At 46.6% G+C, this 22,896-nt stretch overlaps 1 protein-coding gene across 4 annotated transcripts in view; it reads right to left on the bottom strand.

Annotated features, from left to right (window-relative positions):
* DEAF1 (DEAF1 transcription factor) overlaps positions 1–22,896 on the bottom strand; it is a 55,867-nt gene that overhangs the window by 4,242 nt on the left and 28,729 nt on the right. The window contains exons 9-11 of one of the 4 annotated variants that reach the window (XM_073554389.1): positions 20,025–20,239; positions 16,028–16,093; positions 13,501–13,590 (exon numbers count right to left, since the gene is read on the bottom strand). In XM_073554389.1, the coding sequence (XP_073410490.1) occupies positions 13,501–13,590; positions 16,028–16,093; positions 20,025–20,239 (371 nt within the window). The remainder of the gene's footprint in view (positions 1–13,500; positions 13,591–16,027; positions 16,094–20,024; positions 20,240–22,896) is intronic. The other 3 variants (XM_073554391.1, XM_073554390.1, XM_073554392.1) reach the window with 3 other exon arrangements.

The raw sequence follows: 22,896 nt of genomic DNA, 5'->3' as shown, positions 1-22,896 counted from the left end.
GTCTCAACAATGAGTGGACAATGCCAGAACATGTAGGGCCACAGCCTCATCAATGATTGGACAATGTCAGAACACGTAGGGCCACAGTCTCAACAATGAGTGGACAATGTCCGAACAGGTAGGGCCACAGCCTCATCAATGATTGGACAATGTCAGAACATGTAGGGCCACAGCCTCAACAATTATTGGACAATGTCAGAACAGAACACGTTGTTAGAGTTGCGGATCGCACTAAATATAAAATATAAGGAAGTGCAACCGCAACCCGTGGTCCACCGTGCAGAGATGGAAAATTGCTGCTTAGTAATGGAGGACGTGATATGGCGGTATAATAAAGGAACACACGGGGTTAACTTCACCCTGTGTGCACCGAGGCGGACTCTTACCTCACAGAGCCGCACGGCCGCCAAACATAAATGCCGTGGCCTGTTTAAGCTCACAGAGCACGGCAGTGTGGACACTAGCGTACAGTCACAGGACTCTACCCCTGAGACATTGGGTCAGAGTCCCTCTAGACATACTAGTGCTCGGCACCGGAACTGCAGTGCCAGGAGGAAACAACTAAATAGATAAAGCGCACTACGTGCACACAGCACCGCTCTGGCGAACGCCACTAACCACCCGGATTAGGGAGGAAAGCGCTAAACTTGCGCACGGTGCCGCACAGGTGGTGACTGTAACTTGCCGTGGTACGATAGTGCCCTGCAGTGGGCGACACCATTGGACGCTAGTCATACACACCATGGGTATTAAGAGTCTATACTAGCGCATGGCCGTGCGGCCATGCGAACCTTTTATAGCAGCGTCCTTCTGGGAACTTCCTAGTGGTCCAATGGGAGCAGCAATAGGACCTAAGCACGTGACCCCAGACCTCCAATGAGAGGACTTCCCACAGGCATGCTCAGTGGGCCGAACGAAGGACTTAGTCCCAAGAGCTGCTCGCTGGTGGCTATTGCAGGTTACCATAGCTGAACCCTGTTTGGCAGCAGTAACCAAGCCAACAGAAGTAGACTGAGCAAAATGCTGGGAACGACGTCTTTGCTGAGCAGGCTCCTTTGCAGCTGGAGAGGAATGGGAGACCGCAGAAGGCAAGGCTGGGATTCCTCCTGTGCAAAGGCAGGAACACGACGCCCAACATTACTTCCCCTCCTAGTGCCCCCTCCCCCTGTGCCTTGCTATGTTCAAAGGCCGCAATGAGCAAGGGAGCACAAATATTGTCCACAGGTTCCCACGTCCTATCCTCACGGCCATGACCCTTCCAGTCCACTAGATGATATTTTTTGCCCTGTACCACCTTACAACCCACGATGGCGTTCACCTCGTACTCGTCCGAGGACAAGCTCAATGTCCCGGTAGGTGACTCCAAAAACCGGGACATGTGAACAGGCTTAAGGAGGGACACGTGGAAGGTGTCAGTGATACCCAGGTGTGGAGGAAGAGCCAGACAGTAGACCACAGGGTTAACCTGCTCGAGGACCTTGAAGGGACCAATGAAGTGAGACGCGAACTTAGTGGACTCAACCCGCAGCCTGATGTTACGGGGGGATAGCTACACCAAGTCGCTGGGAGCAAAGGACGGAGCGGGGCGCCAGTGAGCATCAGCGGAAACCCTCATTCTCTCCTTGGAGGCCCAGATGGCATCCTGAGTGTGATCCCAAATGTCACGTGCCTCCACTGCCCAGTCTGCCACCTTAGAGTCGGTGGATGACACGGGCATGGGCACAGGAACGCGCGGATGCTGGCCGTAATTAAGGAGGAATGGGGTCTGACCGGTGGAGTCGGCCACAGCGTTGTTCAAAGCGAACTCCGCCCACGGCAGCAAGGATGCCAGTCATCTTACCTGGCCGAACCAAAATGTTGCAGATATGTGACCAGGGTCTGGTTGGCTCTCTCTACCAACCCGTTCATCTCGGGGTGACAGGCCGAGGAGAGGTTCAGCTCAATACTGAGCAGGTGACATAGCTCACTCCAAAACCAAGACGCGAACTGGGGACCCCGGTCACTGACAATCTTGTCCGGCATGCCATGTAGGCGAAAGACATGCGTAATGAACAACGCTGCCAGGCCCTGCGCAGAAGGTAACCAAGAGAGTGGTACCAGATGCACCATCTTGGAGAAATGGTCGGTGACAACCCAAATGACCGTGCTGCCATTGGACTTGGGCAGTCCCACCACAAAGTCCATACCGACCATCTCCCAGGGCCGGTCTGCTACTGGCAGGGGGTAGAGTAGCCCAGCGGGCCGCTGCCGAGGGGAATGATTCTAGGCGCAAGAGACGCATGCCTGAATATAGTCCCTGACGTCACGGGCCATATGCGGCCACCAGTATGTCCTCGCCAGAAGCTCAGAGGTCGTTTCGTCCCAAAATGTCCACCCACCCTGGACATATGAGCCCAAGAGAGGACCTCCGGTCGCAGACGGGCAGGGACAAAAGTCTTGCCCGGAGGTACAGTCAAGGGCGACCAGAGCCATGGTCCTCAGGCTCTCAGATGGGACTATCAGCCGAGGCTCCTCCTCCGATGACACCACGGAGCGGCAGAGAGCATAGGCCCGGACGTTCTTCTACCCGGAGAGAAAATGCAGGGTGAAGTGGAAACGGGAGAAGAACAAGGACCATCTGGCCTGGCAAAAATGTAGCCGCTGGGCAGTTTGTAAATAAACCAAGTTCTTGTGGTCGGTGAACACCTGGAAAGGGTGGCGAGCCCCCTCCAGGAGGTGTCTCCACTCTGAAAAGGTCAACTTCATGGCTAGCAACTCCCTGTCCCCGATGGAATAATTCCTCTCCGCCGGTGTGAAGGTCTTGGAGAAGAAGAAGCATGGGTGCCTCCGACTTTGCGAGTCCTTCTGGAACAGGACCGCTCCAGCACCGACGGAAGAGGCATCCACCTCTAAAATGAAAGGTTTATCCACATCGGGGCGATGTAGAATGGGAGCGCTAGCGAAATGGGACTTAATAGAGGAGAAGGCCTTGGAGACAGGTTCCGACCACAACTTGGGGTTTGCACCCTTCTTGGTGAGGGATACCAAGGGGGCTACCAAAGTCGAGAAGTGGGGGATGAACTGGCGATAGTAATTTATGAACCCCATAAAGCGCTGCACCGCTTTGAGAGAATGGGGTTCCTGCCAATCCATCACCGCCTGTAGCTTGGCAGGATCCATGGCCAATCCCTGGGTGGAGATGATATAGCCCAGGAAAGGCAAGGACTCCTGCTCAAACACACTTCTCCAACTTGGCATAGAGGGAGTTTGCCCGCAGGAGGTCGAAAACTTTGCAAACATCTCTCCGGTGGGAGTCAATATCTGGAGAGTAGATGAGGATATCATCCAGATAGACTACTACCGAGGTGGTAAGCATATCCCGGAAAATATCGTTCACAAAGTCTTGGAAGACGGCCGGGGCATTACAGAGCCCGAAGGGCATCACCAGGTATTCATAGTGTCAGTCCCTGGTGTTAAATGCTGTCTTCCATTCGTCCCCCTCACGGATGCGAATCAGGTTGTAAGCCCTCCGCAGATCGAGCTTGGTAAACACTCTCGCTCCCCGTAGCCTATCAAACAGCTCCAATATCAGGGGCAGAGGATACTTATTCTTAACGGTGATGGCATTAAGATCCCTGTAATCAATGCAGGGACATAGTTCCCCACTCTTCTTCTGGATAAAGAATCCCGCCCCCGCTGGTGACACTGACTTCCTAATGAATCCTCTTGCCAGATTCTCCCTGACACAGATTCTCCCTGATGTATTGAGACATGGCCTCTGTCTCCGGGAGAGATAGGGGATAGACTCGACCCCAGGGAGGCTCAGTACCAGGCAAGAGGTCAATAGGACAGTCATAGGGGCGGTGCGGCGGAAGGGTCTCCGCCGCCTTCTTGGAGAACACATCTGCGTACTGTTGATAGTGTTTGAGGAGAGAGGAAAGAGCTGCGGGGACTTCGGTGGAAGCAACCTGAACGCACTCCCTCTGACATCTACCCTCACAGGCTTTACCCCAACCGAAAATCCTCCCCGAGGACCACTCTATATGGGGAGAGTGGAACCGCAACCAGGGAACCCCTAAAAGGACCTGATCGATACCCTCGGACATGACGAGGAGGGATATCGTCTTCTTATGAGATATAGACAATGAGAATATCAACGGGCCGGTTTGGTGAGTAATTTGTGAGGGTAGAGTTGCACCGTTCACCACCCTGACGGTGACCGGCTTGGCCATCATAACCAGAGGTATTGCGTGCCGTTGAGCAAATGCAGAAGACATGAAATTGCCCTCCGTTCCGGAGCCCACGCATACCTCCACCGCCAGAGTGGATGAACCGACCTCAAGCGTTCCCTTAAAGGTCAGCTTGGAGGAAAACGCCACTGATTCTAGTGAACCCCCTCCTATGTCCACTAGAGGCAAGCATTTTCCCAACCGCTATGGGCACTGGTTGGCAAGGTGACCAGTCTGCCGGCAAACATGACAGACAACAGGTGCTCAAGCGGACCAGGTCCATGATCCAGAACGAGGAGCCCCCTGAGGCTCGGACGCACGATCGGGAGGTTCTAGAGGTTTAGCAAAACTAGGTGCCAACCTAAACCTCTGCCTACACTGGGACCGCTTCATCCCTCGCTCGATGAAGCGAAGGTCTATACGGGTGGAGACGGTGATAAGCTCCTCCAGTGGGGCAGGAACGTCCCTGGTGGCCAGAGCATCCTTCACATGGTCAGCCAAGCCTCTTCAGAATGCCGGAATGAGGACCTTATCTGGCCACTACAACTCAGAGGCCAGTGTCCAGAACTGGATGGCGAAGTGGCTGACCATGGACGAGCCCTGTGATAATGCCAGCAGCAGGAGCGCAGTGTCATGGGTGACTCGCGGTTCCAAGAAGACCTGCTCAGAGTGGCCAAGAACTGCGAGGCACTCTGCACCACATGATCACCACGCTCCCACAGCAGTGGGGCCCACTCCAAAGCCCTGCCCAACAAGAGGGAAATGACAAATCCCACCTTAGCCCGCTCAGAGGGGAATGGTGCAGCCAGCAGCTCTAGCTGTATAGCGCACTGGCTCACAAAACCCCTACAAGAGGCACTATCGCCCGAGAACATCTCGAGCAGCGGGAGGTGAGACAAAGTCGGAGCCAGGATGGCAGTGGTCACATGGAGACAGCCTCTGTGGCTGCCTGGAGCGCGACCGCGGTAACATCCGCAGCTGAGGCTGGACGCTCAAGAGCCGCCAACCTGCCCTCCAGCTGCCGGATGTACGCAAGGAGTCGCTGCTCGTCCGCCATTACAAGCCAGACCCTGGTGTTAGTATAATGTTAGGATTGCGGATCGCACTAAATATAAAATATAAGGAAGTGTGATCGCAACCCGGGGTCCACCGTGCAGAGATGGAAAACTGCTGCTTAGTAATGGAGGACGTGATATGGCGGTATAATAAAGGAACACATGGGGTTAACTTCACCCTGTGCGCACAGAGGCGGACTCTGTTATCTCACAGAGCCGCATGGCCGCCAAACATAAATGCCGTGGCCTGTTTAAGCTGACAGAGCACGGCAGTGTGAACACTAGTGTATAGTCACAGGACTCTACCCCTGACACATTGGGTCAGAGTCCCTCTAGACACACTAGTGCTCGGCACCGGAACTGCAGTGCCAGGAGGAAACAGCTAAAAATAGATAAAGCGCACTACGTGCGCACAGCATAGCTCTGGCGAACGCCACTAGCCACCCGGACTAGGGAGGAAAGCGCTAAACTTGCGCACAGCGCCGCACAGGCAGTGACTGTAACTTGCCGTGGTACGATAGTGCCCTGCAGTGGGCGACACCATAGTACGCTAATGTGTGCAGAGTACCAGGAGCACAGTGGCGTGAGCACAGCCACCCACTGGCGCTGACTCCAACTCTGAATCCCTATACCAACAGACACAACCAAGGGTAGGGGTTTCCAATGAGTCAGTCACCAGAAACATGCATCCATCATCATACACACCATGAGTATTAGAGTCTATACTAGCGCATGGCCGAGCGGCCATGCAAACCTTTTATAGCAGCGTCCTTCCGGGACCTTCCTAGTGGTCCAATGGGAGCAGCAATAGGACCTGAGCACGTGACCCCAGACCTCCAATGAGAGCACTTCCCATGGGCATGCTCAGTGGGCCGAACGAAGGACTTAGTTCCAAAAGCTGCTCACTGCTGGCTAGTGCAGGTTACCATAGCTGAACCTTGTTTGGCAACAGTAACCAAGCCAACAGAAGTAGACTGAGCAAGACGTTGGGAACAAAGTCTTTGCTGAGCAGGCTCCATTGCGGCTGGCAAGGAATGGGAGACCGCAGAAGGCAAGGCCTGGGATTCCTGCCTAACACACATAGGGCCACAGCCTCAGCAATGATTGGACAATGTCAGAACACGTAGGGTCACAGCCTCAATAATGATTGGACAATGTCAGAACACGTAGGGTCATAGCCTCAACAATGAGTGGACAATGTAAGAACATGTACGGTCACAGCCTCAACAATGAGTGGACAATGTCAGAACATGTAGGGTCACAGCCTCAACAATGAGTGGACAATGTCAGAACACGTAGGGTCACAGCCTCAACAATGAGTGGACAATGTAAGAGTATGTACGGTCACAGCCTCAACAATGAGTGGACAATGTCAGAACATGTGGGGTCACAGCCTAAATTGGTGACAATAAGTTGTTAATTTATTCATGTTTCAAGGAGGAACAACAGAAGAATAGTATGACACGAAGATGGGAAAAAAAAAGATGCTCATCAAAGCTTTTACGCCAAAAAAGTGTCATAAAAACTTTCAAAATTCACAAAATGTTGGCGCAACTCTGATTTGGGGGCACAGCGGGGGAGTGACCACGACGCACGTCTAATTCATGGCGATCTGTGGCATTCTGGCCTGGCGCACACCACTCTTCAGATACTTCATGAATCAGGAGTTCAAGTGAATTAGACAAAGACTGCGGCTACTTAATGTCCAGCTTAAATGAAGGTTATGCAGTACTAGCAGGAGCAGTGACCACATAAAGAGGGCCTCTCTGTTGTGAGTTCATTCTCTGGTTAACCAGTTGTGAGTTCTCCTTCCAGGCTCCCGCTGGTGGTAACAGGAGGTAGTGAGACTGATTTGATCAGTGGAGATCTGCCACCTGAGAACGAGGATGAAGATTGGACCTCAGGAGTCTCAGATTGGATTTAAGACAGCCGACGCCCTATTCAGTTGCTGGTGATTCCTTCTGGCTTGTCAGCTCTTGGTTTTCAGCTCTGTTCCAGTCATCTAAAGCTAAGTTTTTCTGCTAATGTTCACACTTGATTTTGTTGGTCTATTCAGTTTTTTGGTGTGGTCAGCCAGCCCCGGCTGGGGGCTGTGCTGAATTTCCACTCTTATTTATCAGTATTTTGTCAATTTGCTTTTTGTCCCTTACTAGTTTGGTCTCTTTTTGCTCTGTCTCAGAATATTTCAGAGTGCTGATATAGTGGGAGAAGTCTAGTGACTTCAGGGTTAATTTTGCTATCAGAAGTATTGGACATTATTTTTGTAGGGTTTTTTTGCAGGTTGCAGACAGTGTCTTTCCTTTCCTTTCCTCTCTAGTTAGTTTGGGCCCCATCGTTTGCTCAGCCTATTTTCCTGCCTATGTTTGTGCCTTCATCTTGTTTCACCGTCAATACATGTGTGGGGGCTATCTATTCCTTTGGGGTCTGCTCTGGGGCAGTTAGTTTTCCCCTTTTCATGCTTCAGGCTTATTTAGTCCTCCGGCTGTGACGAAGCGTCTAGGAACATCGTAGGTATGCTCCACGGCTGCTGCTAGTTGTATGGTAGGATCAGGGATCTGCAATCTGCATAGTTACCAACCTCTCTGGTTTTCTGTGACTTAGCTTGTTTTGCTGTTTTCTCCTCGGTGACCCATTCATAACAGAATCACCAGCCATACCGTAGATTCTAGGGTACTCAAAAGCAGGAAAAAGTTGTTAAAAAAGGAAAAAAAAAAAAAAAAAAGGTGTCAATTTTTTTTTTTTTAATATTTTTTCCTCTTTTTCCTCTGGGGCCGTAGGAGGATTTTTTTTTTCTTTTTCCTAATGGAGATTAAGCAGTTGTCTTATCGTGTGGATCAGCTGGCTGCTGAAGTGCAGGGAATTTCCACCTACCTCATTCAGTCACATGCTGCTGAACCTAAGATCCCTACTCCTGATGTGTTTTCTGGGGATCGGTCTAAATTTCTGAATTTTAAGAATAATTGTAAATTATTTCTTGCCTTGAAGCCTAACTCATCGGGGAGCTCTGTGATCAAGCTGAGAGAACCCTGTTGGCATTAAACCAGGGTCAGGATTCTGCAGAGTTACACTGTCAAAAATTCCGAAAGTGGGCGGTCCTTACTACATGGAATGATAGTGCATTGGCAGCTCTCTTTCGGAAGGGTTTATCAGAGACCGTAAAAGATGTCATGGTGGGATTTCCTGTTCCCTCTGGTCTGGACGATTCTATGTCATTAGCCATTCAAGTTGATCGGCGTTTACGTGAACGTAAAACTACACGGGAGGCGCTGCCACCTTTTGAACAAACGTCTGAACCTATGCAATGTGATGGGGTTTTGTCCAGGGCGCAACATCAGGAGTTTAGAAGGCGTAATAAGCTGTGTTTTTTCTGAGGAGACGCCTCTCATATTATTTCTGTCTGCCCAAAACGAGAGAAACGTTTTGCATACACATTTGCTGTGGGCAGTATACAACCTAAGTTTTTGGCAATTACTCTGATCTGCTCCTTATCCACGTTTTCCACGAAGGCTTTTGTGGATTCAGGAGCAGCGTTGAATCTGATGGATTTGGACTTTGCTAAACGTTGTGGTTTTTCCATGACGCCCCTGCAGACGCCTATTCCTTTGAGTGGTATTGATGCTACTCCTTTGGCGGAGAATAAACCTCAGTTTTGGACCCAGGTGACAATGCGAGTTGCCCCAGACCACCAAGAAAATTGTAAATTTTTAGTGCTGCATAATTTGCATGATACTATTGTTCTGGGTTTTCCTTGGTTGCAAACTCATAATCCAGTTTTGGATTGGAAATCTGGGTCTGTGGTGAGTTGGGGTTGTCAGTGTGTTCTTAGGGACGCTCCTGTTTTCTCCACCTCTCCTCAGTCTCATGATATTCCTGATTATCTAGCCGATTTTTCTGATGTATTTAGTAAGAGTAAGTCTGCGTCTTTGCCTCCTCATAGGAGTTATGACTGTGCAATTGACTTGATGCCTGGGTGTAAATTTCCCAAGGGTCGGCTTTTCAACTTATCTGTACCCGAACATGATGCTATGCGATCCTATATTAAGGAATCATTGGAGAAGGGTCATATTAGACCATCCTCATCACCTTTAGGCGCTGGGTTTTTTTTGTGGCCAAGAAAGATGGTTCATTAAGACCGTGTATTGATTATCGTTCCCTTAACAAGATGAGGGTTAAATATCAGTACCCGTTACCTCTGATGTCTGATTTATTCTCCAGAGTTAAGAGTGCCTGCTGGTTTACTAAGCTTGACCTCAGGGGGGCGTATAATCTTATTCGCATCAAGCACGGGGATGAATGGAAGACGGCGTTTAATACTCCAGAGGGACATTTTGAGTACCTGGTGATGCCTTTTGGGCTCACTAATGTCCCTTCTGTCTTCCAGTCCTTTATGAATGATATTTTCCGTGACTTTGTGGATACGTTTTTGATCATCTATTTGGATGATATTTTGATCTTTCTAGTGATTGGGATTCTCATGTGGAACACGTCCGGACTGTGTTCCGGATTTTGAGGGAGAATTCCCTGTTTGTTAAGGGATCGAAATGCCTCTTTGGTGTACAGAGGATTTCATTTTTGGGATTTATCTTATCTCCATCAACTTTTGAAATGGACCCGGCCAAGGTACAGGCCATTTATGATTGGGTTCAGCCTACTTCTTTGAAGGCCCTCCAGAAGTTTTAGGTTTTTGCTCATTTCTATCATAAATTTATAGGTAATTTTTCTGGTATTGTCAAACCACTGACTGATCTGACCAAGAAGGGCGCTGATGTGCTGAATTGGTCTCCTGAGGCTATCTCAGCATTTCAGGAGCTTAAGCAGAGATTTACTTCAGCTCCAGTTTTACGGCAACCTGATGTCTCACTTCCATTTCAGGTGGAGGTAGATGCTTCTGAGATTGGTGCAGGAGCTGTTTTGTCCCAAAAAGACCCTGTGACTTCTAAGATGAATCCCTGTGCCTTCTTTTCTCGAAAGTTCTCCCCATCTGAACGTAACTATGACGTGGGGAATCGGGAATTGTTGGCCATGAAGTGGGCATTTGAGGAGTGGAGACATTGGTTGGAGGGAACTAGACATCAAGTTGTGGTCCTCACCGATCACAAGAATTTGATTTATCTGGAGTCGGCCAAACGCTTGAATCCTAGACAGGCTAGATGGGCCTTGTTTTTCACGCGTTTTAATTTTGTGGTCTCTTTTCTTCCGGGCACTAATAGTGTAAAGGCAGACGCCCTTTCTAGGAGTTTCTTTGCCGATTCTCTTAGTGTGACCGAGTCTACTACCATCCTAGGTGAGGGGGTAGTTCTTTCTGCCATTTCGCCCGATTTGAGACGCGAACTGGAGGAATTTCAGGAGGATAAACCTGAGCGTTTCCCTATGGAAAAATTGTATGTTCCTGACCAGTGGAGAAAGAGAGTGATGTCTGAAATTCATTCCTCTGCATTGGCTGGTCATTCAGGTATTTTTGGTACCAGAGATTTGGTGAGTCGGTCCTTTTGGTGGCCTGCCTTATCTCGTGATGTCAGGAATTTTGTACAGTCCTGTGGGACTTGTTCTCAGTCTAAACCCTGTTCTCGTTCTAGTGGGTTGCTGATGCCCTTGCCGGTGCCCAAGAGGCCATGGACCCATATCTCAATGGATTTTATTTCTGATCTTCCTGTCTCTCAGAGAATGACTGTTATCTGTGTGATTTTCGAAGATGGTCCTTCTTGTACCACTCCCAAAGTTGCCATCTTCCGCTGAGTTGGTGCCCTTGTTTTTACAACAGGTGGTACGGTTACATGGTATTCCTGAGAAATTTGTGTCCGACAGAGGAGTCCAGTTTGTTTCCAGATTCTGGAAAGCCTTTTGTTCCAATCTGGGAATTCAGTTATCCTTCTCCTCCGCGTTTCATCCCCAGACCAATGGACAGACTGAGAGAACAAACCAGACCTTGGAGTCTTATTTGAGATGTTTTATATCTGCTGATCAGGATGATTGGGTCTCATTTTTGCCCTTGGCTGAATTCGCACTGAACAATAGAGCTAGTTCTGCCACTTTGATGTCACCCTTTTTCTGTAATTTTGGGTTTCATCCTCGATTCTCTTCAGGGCAAGTGGAATCTTCGTCCTGCCCAGGTGTGGACACTGTGGTTAAGAGAATGCAGCAGATATGGGAAAAAGTGGTGGATAAGTTGTCACTATCTCAGGAAAAGGCCCAGCGATTTTCCAACCGGCATAGGACTATTGGTCCCCGGTTTAAAGTGGGTGATATGGTTTGGTTGTCGTCTAAGAATATTCCTATGAGGGTTGCATCTCCTAAATTTAAGCCAAAATGTATTGGTCCTTATAAGATTTTGGAAATTCTTTATCCTGTTTCGTTTCGATTGGCTCTTCCAGTTACGTTCAAGATCCATAACGTATTTCACAAATCTCTGTTGAAGAGGTTTGTTGAGCCAGTGGTTCCTATGGAAGCACCTCCTGACCCTGTGTTGATTGAAGGCAATGTGGAATATGAGGTAGAGAAAATATTGGATTCTCGTTTGGTTAGACGGAGACTCCAGTATTTGGTCAAATGGAAGGGTTACGGTCAGGAGGATAATTCTTGGGTCTCTGCCTCCGATATTCATGCCAATAGATTGGTTCGTGCTTTTCACCGGGCCCATCCTGATCGGCCTGGTGGCGTGGATGAGGGTTCAGTGACCCCTCCTCTAGGGGGGGGTACTGTTGTGAGTTCATTCTCTGGTTCACCAGTTGTGAGTTCTCCTTCCTGACTCCCTCTGGTGGTAACAGGAGATAGTGAGACTGATTTGATCGGTGGAGATCTGCCACCTGAGAATGAGGATGACGATTGGACCTCAGGAGTCTCAGATTGGATTTAAGACAGCCGACGCCCTATTCAGTTGCTGGTGATTCCTTCTGGCTTGTCAGCTCTTGGTTTTCAGCTCTGTTCCAGTCATCTAAAGCTAAGTTTTTCTGCTAATGTTCACACTTGATTTTGTTGGTCTATTCAGTTTTTTGGTGTGGTCAGCCAGCCCCGGCTGGGGGCTGTGCTGAATTTCCACTCTTATTTATCAGTATTTTGCCAATTTGCTTTTTGTCCCTTACTAGTTTGGTCTCTTTTTGCTCTGTCTCAGAATATTTCAGAGTGCTGATATGCTGATATAGTGGGAGAAGTCTAGTGACTTCAGGGTTAATTTTGCTATCAGAAGTGTTGGACATTATTTTTGTAGGGTTTTTTGCAGGTTGCAGACAGTGTCTTTCCTTTCCTTTCCTCTCTAGTTAGTTTGGGCCCCATCGTTTGCTCAGCCTATTTTCCTGCCTGTGTTTGTGCCTTCATCTTGTTTCACCGTCAATACATGTGTGGGGGCTATCTATTCCTTTGGAGTCTGCTCTGGGGCAGTTAGTTTTCCCCTTTTCATGCTTCAGACTTATTTAGTCCTCCGGCTGTGACGAAGCGTCTAGGAACATCGTAGGTATGCTCCACGGCTGCTGCTAGTTGTGTGGTAGTATCAGGGATCTGCAATCTGCATAGTTACCAACCTCTCTGGTTTTCTGTGACTTAGCTTGTTTTGCTTTTTTCTCCTCGGTGACTCATTCATAACACCTCTCACAAGGTCAAATGAGTCCAGTATTTGCTCTTATTTTATTTCCAATGCTCCTCTGAATATTCTGCTTCTTTTTTTTATCTGTCATAAATTTCCAGAGATAGACCTTTTTATTTAGTGCTAATAGTTATAGTCTTTAGCAAAGGAGGCGTGACTCACAGGGTGATTATGTAGAACATAATAAAGACACGCCCCTGAGGATCCTGTGAGGCACTCCCTCTTTGTAAAGACTATAACAACTAGCACTAATAAGGCCCATATCTCTGAAACTGTATAGTGGACGTAAAAGAAACAAAAAATGCAATACTAAGGAGAGTATGGCCACTTTGGACCTGGTGACAGGTCCTCTTAAAATAGCTGATCAGGATGGGGGGGGCAAGGGTTGGGCCCACAACAATCTAATTCTGATCTTCTAGCTATTGTGCACCGTTTTAAAGAATTGAAAAATCTCATTAGTCTGCAGGCCTCACATATATCCTTGCCTCATGAAGGGGGCATGACAACACCTTGCTCTTCTTTGGCTATACACTATTAGCACATTATGCACTTTTCTCATCAGTCGAGCTCTTATGGGACTGTTCAGATACGGTCTGGGTAAAACACATCTTAGTTGGTCCGGTAAAAAGGCTCTTACAGACATACTTGAGAAACTTCTTACCTTACGCTGGCAGAAGATGGAGCAGTAATTGACTTTGTGGCAGCCGGTGCATTCATTAAGAGCTTCTCTGCCGCAATTTACACAGGACTGCTGAATACAGAGCAGAGTAGTGTTAGAAACTTAATGTCACCTTCCTAGAAGAATGAATTCAGTAGCATTGTAGGAGCATGACATAAAATATAATGGAATACATGTGTCATCCAAGTAATAAAGTCAGTGATCATAATGTCCGATGCACTGGGCATCATTAAAACCTACCCTAGCTTCCCGTATGGTTCTTCTGTAAAGATAGATGAGAGTGTAAAGCTTACATACACATCAGAGGAAAGTTAGCCAAACACTTCAGCCCAGGCAGGACCTGATGACCATCTAATAAGGTGTATGTGGAAATACTGACTCCCCCAACTGCAGATGTTGGGGAAGATAACGATCGGGCAGATGGTTTTCAACTGCCCCATCCTTTTGTTTACAAAATAATAAGCGATCATCAGAGGTGCTGTCATTGTCAAACTATTGTCCTCTTACTGAAAACATGCAAGCTCGACAGTGCTGAGCGTGTATGCATCACCAGCCTTCGCTTAGAAGTAAGATCAAGTTGTGATTTTGTGGAACCAAATGTTTTCCCTAATTAAGTCAATCACAAGGACAACAAGAAATTAAGCACAAATTCCTAAGGGTGAAACCAGAATGAGCATCTGAATGTACATTCACAAACCAAGCCCCACCATTGTGGCTAATGGCCACCATGGGGCAAAAGAGTACAACCATTGGACACCGAAGGTGGGCACATTTTATAAATGAGTGTTTCATCCTAAAAAATGCACATTTTGAAAACAAAAGTGAACGAAAATGTCAAGAAATCTGTTTCGCCTACATATTCCGCTACCGCATTATCCCAGCTGTGAAATATAATGTCATAAAAATGCACGTGGGATAACACACGAACTTGACGTAAGGACATAATGCAAGAAAATTGAATTTTTTGGTGTCCTGAATTGACACTCTACTGTGTCTCTGTACTGTTCTGTAGTGCCTATGTAGCATTTTGGAACTAGTCAGATACTTCACACATCAATGGAAATGTATTAAATTTGTGATGAAAAAAAAATTGGACTTGGCATGCGCCAGAAGAAGAAACATTAAACTTTACACTTCCCCCTGTCAGAGGCCTCTCACCCACCCAAACCAGTTCTCCTGCTTTGCACTGATGAGTGGTAAACACCCTGAAACACGTTTTGGAAAATGGACTTCCTGGTTTGGTTTCTTATCCTAAGTCACAGGGCATGGTCCTTTAGACGGCCGATACTGACTTCTAGGATTTCTACCTCCAATAACAGCTTTTGCTGGTGGGGTTTTCTGTTGACGCACTTTACAAAATACTATTACCCCTTTTAAAGATCACTTACAATGAGATACTAGGTTTCCTACACTGGGAAAGTTACTCCTGTGGAGGTGCAGTGGGGTTAAAAAATTTTTAGAGATAAGGGTGATGTTCTACCCCGACACTAACACAACGAATTGTCCCAACATGTTTCATCTGTTTTTTACAGAATACAAACCCAGTCCATGGGGAGGCTTACATATGCATTATTTTGGAGGGGGATCAAACTTGCTCATTCAAATCAATGGATCAGGGGAAAAAACAGCTCACGGATACCACCCATGTGTCATTGAGTGTTGTCCATATTAATGGAAAGGAGAAACTTTCAAATTTTTATACATTTTTTTTTGCATATGAGGAAAAGGGATGCGGCACTGATGGTAAAATTGAACGAAAATTGGATCTATCACATGGATAAAAAAAAATATTTTTTTTTCCAGATGTCTCAATGAAGTCTTGTCTTAGAATGTTGTACTGCTGGAAACAAGTGCGGTATACAACACTGAGGGCTGATGACGGTTTTCTAGTTATCTCATTATTTTCGCTTTTTACTATTTATCCGCGAATCGATGCCATTTGTGTGCAGAAGAGAACCGATTAAGCAACAGGAAAGAAATATCCAAGAAGATGATAATTATCCTAGAAAGACGAGAATAACACCTCCGCTTGACGCAATTAGAAAACCAAGAAGAAGAAATGCAACAGGATGAATTCATTGCAAAGAAGCATGAAGACATTGAGGAACGTGAGGGGATGAGTAGACACGTAACATCAGGGTGGAGGAGAGAGTGTGAAGGAAAGGAACTAAAACTCCTTAAAATAGTGGGAGGTAATGAGATGCAGAGAGCGCGCGAGAGGAGGGAGGTGCGACTCTCCGGTGACGCTACATTCATAAATCTGTCACACTTTCAGTGCTTTGTGCTGTGTGAACGTTCATTATATATATAGGACACATGAACTCTAAAGATAGATCCGAGTATTAATATTCAAAAACGTGCGTAATTCCTCAGGAGCGCCACAATTATCCCATGTATAGATCAGGCAGGCATGACAATATGGAACCCAAGGGTCCTGTGAAGAATCACACGTCAGATTGTACTAGTGCACTGCAGAAAAGGCTCGAAATCTAAGGGCGCGAGGGCTTACCCGAAGTAAAAGCTCGTGTTTGCCATCTATGTCCTCTGTCTGTTGGAAAAGATGATTGGAGAACTGCTGGAAAAGAGAAGGTTAATAAGACAAATCTGATGACACCAAGGTTTAATCCCTTCCCACCATTTTTTCCTTTTTTTCGACCCAGTCTTTTTACGTCAACTATTTCTTAAAAATTTTTGCAGGACAAGTTGTCGTTTTGGATGACACTATTCACTTATTTATTGACAGTAAAGAAAAATGTTAGGGGGTTGGAATGATGAATCAAAAAAAAAAAAGCTGCTGGTGATTCAGTTGCTCCACATTAGCAAAGCAGCTCTTCCTCTTCCGCTCTGCTCAGTTGATGGGGCGTGACTGCTGACGTCATGCTGATTGACTGCCGGCTCCCCACTAACTAACTGCAGGGAGCTGGCTGTCAATCAGCATGATGTCGGCAGTCACACCCTGTTGACAGAGGAGCCTGGAAGAGAAAGAGCTGCTCTGTTGACGTGGAGCAGCTGAATCACTGGCAGGATAGGTTGGTCATCATTCTAAGCTGGCACCGGGGAGCTTTTAGATCCACGGTAAAAAAATAAAAACAAAAAACAGCCCCTGGATAACCCCCTTTCATCACAGGTACAATACACTGCAATACTTTGGTGCTTGCTGTCTACTAGGGTTGTGTGTGACACAACCACTATCGCTGAATAGTTGTCAGCTGCTGCGTCATCCACAGAGGGGTATACAATGTATAGAAAGCCATGAATCATGGACTTCAAGTGCGCTGCTGATTCACAAACGGATACGAAGACAAATATAATTTGAAGTGGTTAAATGACAATGCGTTTCAGAGTAAAATCTTCCTTCCGGTGCAGACTTTTAATACATGTGATCCTTTTTCTACCCACCACTTTGGTTTTGGCGCCTTTATTTGATTTTTTTTATGCATTTAACCTGCATCTATGTAACTTGGCCACTTTCACATGTGGTTGTCCTGAGGAAGAAGTCAGATTTGACTCTGAAACGAGCTGACATTAAACCACTTCAAATTATATTTGTCTTCGGATCCGTTTGTGAAACAGCAGTGCACTTGAAGTCCACGATTCATGGCTTTCTATTAGTGATGAGCGAACGTGCTGGGATAAGGTGTTATCTGAGCATGCTCATGTGCTAAATGTCAGGATCACCGCACTGCACTGGCTCACTGAGCCAGTGCGCGTGTCCTGAGTACAAAAACAGTGCTCAAAGATACCTGTGGAGCAGGGCAGTAGCGGTGACGATGCGTGCTTCAGACTATCAGGACCTGAAGCACGTGACCGCTGGGGGCGTGGCCTAAGCTCCACATTGCTAGGAGCTGCAGGGAAACTCCTAGAAAGGTAACTACGGGACAAGTTACCAAGGGGCATAGACAGGGACGTAAACCAGATCAAGCCGGGTCAAAGCACAACATAGCAGCACAGTACCAAAGGGTTAGACAGAACGAATAGTCAGGGCGTAGCAATAGATCAGAAAACCAGAACGGGCAATGGACGGTACAATAGGGACAAACTGTAACGGAGTAACAATAGCCAAGCCAGGAGGTCAGAACACGGGAAGACAATAATACCAAAACGTGAGACAGAGAACTGAGTGAGGGGACAGACCGGGTCATACACGGGAATCAAACAAGCAATGCAGTATCCACGCACACCAGGGGGGTCAGACACACAGCCAGAATAACAGTATAGCTGACAGGGAATCCTAGTCTGGAGTGAGTATAAATACCCCTCCCAGATCCAAAGAGAGGCCGGCAAAAGTTAACCCTGTGAGAACAGGACATTAACCATGTCCTAACCATGACACTAAACGAGTGTGTTCGGCGTGCTCAAAAAATATCTTCGAGTCCTTGTGGCTGCATGTCTCACGGCTGTTCCACACATGAATGGATTGCCTGTTTGTTAGGCAATATTTGCATATGTTGCAGTTGTCAAGTAGCTGCGAGCCATGCAGCCGCGGGGACTCGAACATATTTTTCGAGCATGCCGAAGACACTCAGCACCCGAACATGCTCAGATGACACCTTATCCCAGCACGTTCGCTCAACACTACTTTCTAAACATCCTTTTTTTTTCTAGGCACATTTCACTCCAGTCCCTGCTTGGAGAGGTTTCTGGAACAGTTTTTCAATTTGGAACATTTTTGTGACGTGGATGGTGGGCCGTGGCATTGGGACTAGATTGGAAGTCAGTAAACTACGTAATATCAGACACCTAATACTGGCTAAGTGAGGGAAGCTCAGGTCCTGGAAGATGACTGTATGGGAAACAATCTCTTCAACCATGAAGGATTTAAAGCAGGTTTCAGCCGCAAACGGACCTGTCTGTCCCATAAGAAGATTACGGATTTAATGACAGATCATCTAGCTGACCTGTGTCATAGGCACGGTGGGTGCTGGCCAGTAATGTCACCGTGCACACACTTCTGGGGGGGTTACAACCTCGGCCTCATGCATTTAAAAACAAAAAAGTGAAAAACAGAACATAAGTCCAAGTTCTACTTTTTTTATCTTTGCTATTTATTCTTCGTTATTCATTCTTTTTGTCAGCTAACAAAGTATTGTGGGTTTTTTTTTTTTTTGCTTTTTCAAAAGTTTTGCTCTCTGTATCAGTTTCTCATTTTTTTTTTCCAAGATCTTGGCTCGCGGTCATTGATTAGAACCTTCATTATGAACTTCCGATAGATCAATGTCGATCATGTGATGGACCGACAGGTATCGTCACTGTCCTTCAGCAAGTTGTGCCCACCACATGAACAAAGTCATCAATGAATTACAGCATCCGAAAACAGCAATGTATTGAAATAGAGCATTTATTGGAAAATCGTGTAACTGTTAAAAAAAAAAAAAAATAGGATTTACATGCTAAAACCAGAATACCCCTTTGAAAGGGCCCTGTTACCAGTGTTTGATCTTATTTTTTTCCCCCTGGTCCTCTGAATTATTTCTTCAAATCCACCATACGGCTTTAGAGATATGGAGCTTTCTATTGAGTGCTAATACTTATGATCTTTACTAAGGGGGCGTGGTTCAGAAGATCCTCTGAGGCGGGTCCTTAAGCTGCTCTGCATAGTTATCCTTTGAGCCACACCCTCTTGGCAAAAGACTATAAATATAAGTGCTAAATAAAAAGGCCCATATCTCTGGAACCATATGGTGGATTAAAAAACAAATAAATGGAATACTCAGGGGAGCAGCAGGAATAAAATAAATGCCAACACTGGATACTTTTGACTTGATGACAGATCAAAAGCAGCAGGGAAAGATGACTATTTTAATTAATAAGTGTTCTGAAGGATAGGTCTATGCTGGTGCACAGTTGTTTCAGTAACCGGACCTCCGAGGATATCAAACCCTATTAAATTTTTTCTTTACAAACAGCTGCCAATAGTCCAAAACAATAGAAGGAGCTATACTTCACCAATCCCAAGCCTCTTCTGCATTGACTACTCTGATCACTGATCTCGCCTAGCTAATGCGATGCATCATGTGACCACCGAAGTCGTGACCGCATCAGATTGAAAACATCACTGCTACAGTCAGTGATTGGCTGCTGTGGTCACATGTCACTGTTGGGAGTTCCGTAAACAGGGATTGGCGACCAGAGAAGCATGAAGAAGGTAAGGGACTAGTAAGGTGATTCTTACACCATTGTAAGCTATTTTTACATGTCAGTCGCCAGTGCATCTAAAAAAAAAATAAAATGAAGCAACTTTATAATAGCCCTGATTGAAAATCTTCTGTTATTTTGCATCTATATCTCCTGAGTCTTTTGTCTCCATGGTTACAGACTACAAACACTGTGTGTAGTCAGGTCCTGCCACCATGTGTCACTCCCCTGCCACCATGTGTCACTTCCCTGTCAATCTGGTCTACTTCCACTTCACTCACCACAAAACTGTCATCACAGGTGGCAAAAAAAAGTTCATCTCACATAACTTTGGGGTTGTCTTCACATGGAAATCCTAAATCCGGTCCTACCTCCTTCCTCTCCGCGTTGGCGACGGCTTCATTCTTCGCCTGCTCCACATAGGCTTTTAGTTGCTGTGCGGTACTGAGTAAAGAATTCACCATCTCTTCTAGATATAGCCAAGGTCTCTGCTGCTCAGACACCTCCAACCCGTTCACCACGCTGGATGGAGCCTCCTTTGTGGGAGTGCTGGGTGCTAGCGCCAATGCTGGGAGTGAGGACAATACTGCAGGGAAACGACAGATAATGAGCACAATGTGGACTCTGTTCCCAAAGCAGTGGTTTAACATGGCACAATATGTGCCACCAATACTGATCCTAGTATTACAAAAATTGATTGGATTTGCAGCAAGCCATCTCTACCGGATAAAAGGCAGCATAAAGCTGTTTTTGATTATTTATTAAATTTGTTCCCTTTGCTGCAGTTTTTTGCAATTCTCTCTTTCCAATTCATTAACGAGAAGAGGCTTTCATTGACTGCCATGTTACTGCCTTAGTTTCTACAAATTTGCTAGCTGATGTTGTTCCTTCCATTCCTCTTTTCTCTCCGCTTTCATGTTCACCTGTGGTCACATTGCTATTACAGAAGTCGCCTAATTACATCAGTGCCAATGCTGCTGTGATCACAGGACTTTATCAGCACATTTCCTGCGTATACACTTGCCATTCACTGTTAGGTTAAAATATTAAAGGAATTTTCTCAGTATTTGAAAAAAATGTTCTAGAATTGGAGGCCCATGAGCGTCAAGTGGCAAAATTTGAAGCTCCTGAGCCCCAATGCAAAAGCTCCAAAAGGGCCCCCAATTATAGCAAGTTTTTAATAGTATTGGCCATTTGACATAGGGCAAATTAACTTTTTGGACCCCAGGGATCCAGGGCCTGGTTGTGATTGCACCTATTGTAGTTACGCTCCTGTATACAGCGAGATATAAAGGAGAGCTGTGCCTGCAGGAGAGGCAAGTACAGGAGCAGTGAGCCGGCTGAGTGGAAAAGCAGCCGTGCAGTGGGCGTGGCTGAATAGAGGGTGTGGCCTTGCGCCATACAAGTGTAAGGAGAGCGAGGTCGCACCCACTGGCCGGGAGCATGTATAACACATACATACTCTCTGATCCGGGTCAGAAACCAGCGAATCCCCGCAGCGCTCAGTGTGTGCACTGGGGAATTCATAAATCTGCAGTCACACAGAGTGACAGCAGGCTTATTGATTTGGACCAGACAACCCCTTTAAAACACGTCATCACTTAACAATGCATTTAAATTATAAACAAGTGACCGAATGCAAAAATATCCTAAAAAAACCCACTTTTTTGTTCTTTTATCCCTCCAGCCAGAGATCATGTGACCAGAGGAGCAGCTCCGGTTACAGAAGGATTTAAAAATTATTAGTTCCCAAGAAAAGGACTTGTAAAGTAGTGGGAAACCCCTTTAAGGTAGTTGGCGTCCACCACTATTCCCGTTGATCACCGCTCCACTTTGCTTATATTGTGTCTCCTGGCACACTCACATCTGCAATACTGCCATAAAGTGCCTTCTGACATACCCAGCTTGGCTATACTGCTGGACCGTGCTTCATAGTCAGTGTGTCTCCTGACATACCCACCACTGCCACATTGCCACTGTGTGCCTCTTGATATACCCAGCTCTGCTACTTTGCTAGCTTAGCTACGTTGCTGCAAGGTGCCTCCTGACATACTCAACTCTGCTAGATCGCTGGGCTCTGCTACATTTTAACAGTGTTCCTCCTGACATACCCAACTCAGCTACATCGCTGGGCTCTGCTACATTTCTACAATGCGTCTCCTGACATACCAAATTCTGCTACATTGCTGGGCTCTGCTACATTTTTACAGTGTGCCTCCTGACATACCCAACTCTGCTACATTGTAGGGCTCTGCCACACAGCCCCAGTGCGACTGCTGACATACTCAATTCAGCTACTTTGCTGGACTGTGCTTCAGGACTTCTGTAACCCTCCTGTTCTACCCGGCTCTGCTACTGCTCTATTTGTCCAGTCGCCATCCAGCCTCTACAGCCTCCATAGTTCCAACTCGACCACTCTGCTGTACACACATCATCAGTCCGTGCTGATTTACTACTGCTCTTCTGGACAAAAGGTTTAGAAGATCCACCTTACCAGGAAGAATCAAAACAGGACGTCAACGATGATGAGCCATGCCAGCTCAGGGACACGTCAGGCAATCAGAGATCTCAGCAGGTATATCCCATACTTTTGGCGTCACCACCGCTGACTGCCCTTAATGGGGGTGCTGATCTAAATCCAACAAGCAGTGAGTACTGTTTATTTAGTTAGTTATTTAGTTATTGTCTGCTCCTGTGGACAACCCCTCCAACAGTATTTTTCCTATCTCCGTCTGTAGTGAGCACCGGCAGGGAGGAAGTAAAGGACTGCACTAATTCAAGTCTCTGACTTTGCCAAATATTAAAATGAACGGAGTGAAGGCAATAATCACGTAGAGCACTTTTATGAAATTCTAGATTAGAACCTTGAATTTCCATCACTGCTACATGTTACAATGGCACCGATTATATTTCGTGTAACACAGATGGTGCTATCCAATTAGGTGGGATATTGAAGACTTGTACATTAAAAATCAAAAATCTCCAGTTTCGCTTTGGGCATGGTTTTCTTCACGCCCAAGTTAATACTGCTAACATGCTGGCATTGCATCGTGTTTCGTTAGCAGCATACGCTCACAACACTGCATAAATAAGCAACTTTTTATATATACACAATCTTGATTTTACTTTTTTGCATTCCCGAAGCATAAAACCAGTAACCAGTTTGAGAGGATAGGTAACAAGTATTCTCCGTCACTGATACTTTTTATAGACTTAAGGGGGAAAAAAAAAGTAGTTGAAGAA

The sequence above is a fragment of the Dendrobates tinctorius genome, unplaced genomic scaffold (genome assembly GCF_039654945.1).
Source record: "Dendrobates tinctorius isolate UK_male_01 unplaced genomic scaffold, ASM3965494v1 ptg000211l, whole genome shotgun sequence".
Taxonomy (NCBI): Eukaryota; Metazoa; Chordata; class Amphibia; order Anura; family Dendrobatidae; genus Dendrobates; species Dendrobates tinctorius.
Note: the sequence above shows the minus strand (reverse complement) of the source record. Positions and strands in the feature narration are given on the sequence as shown.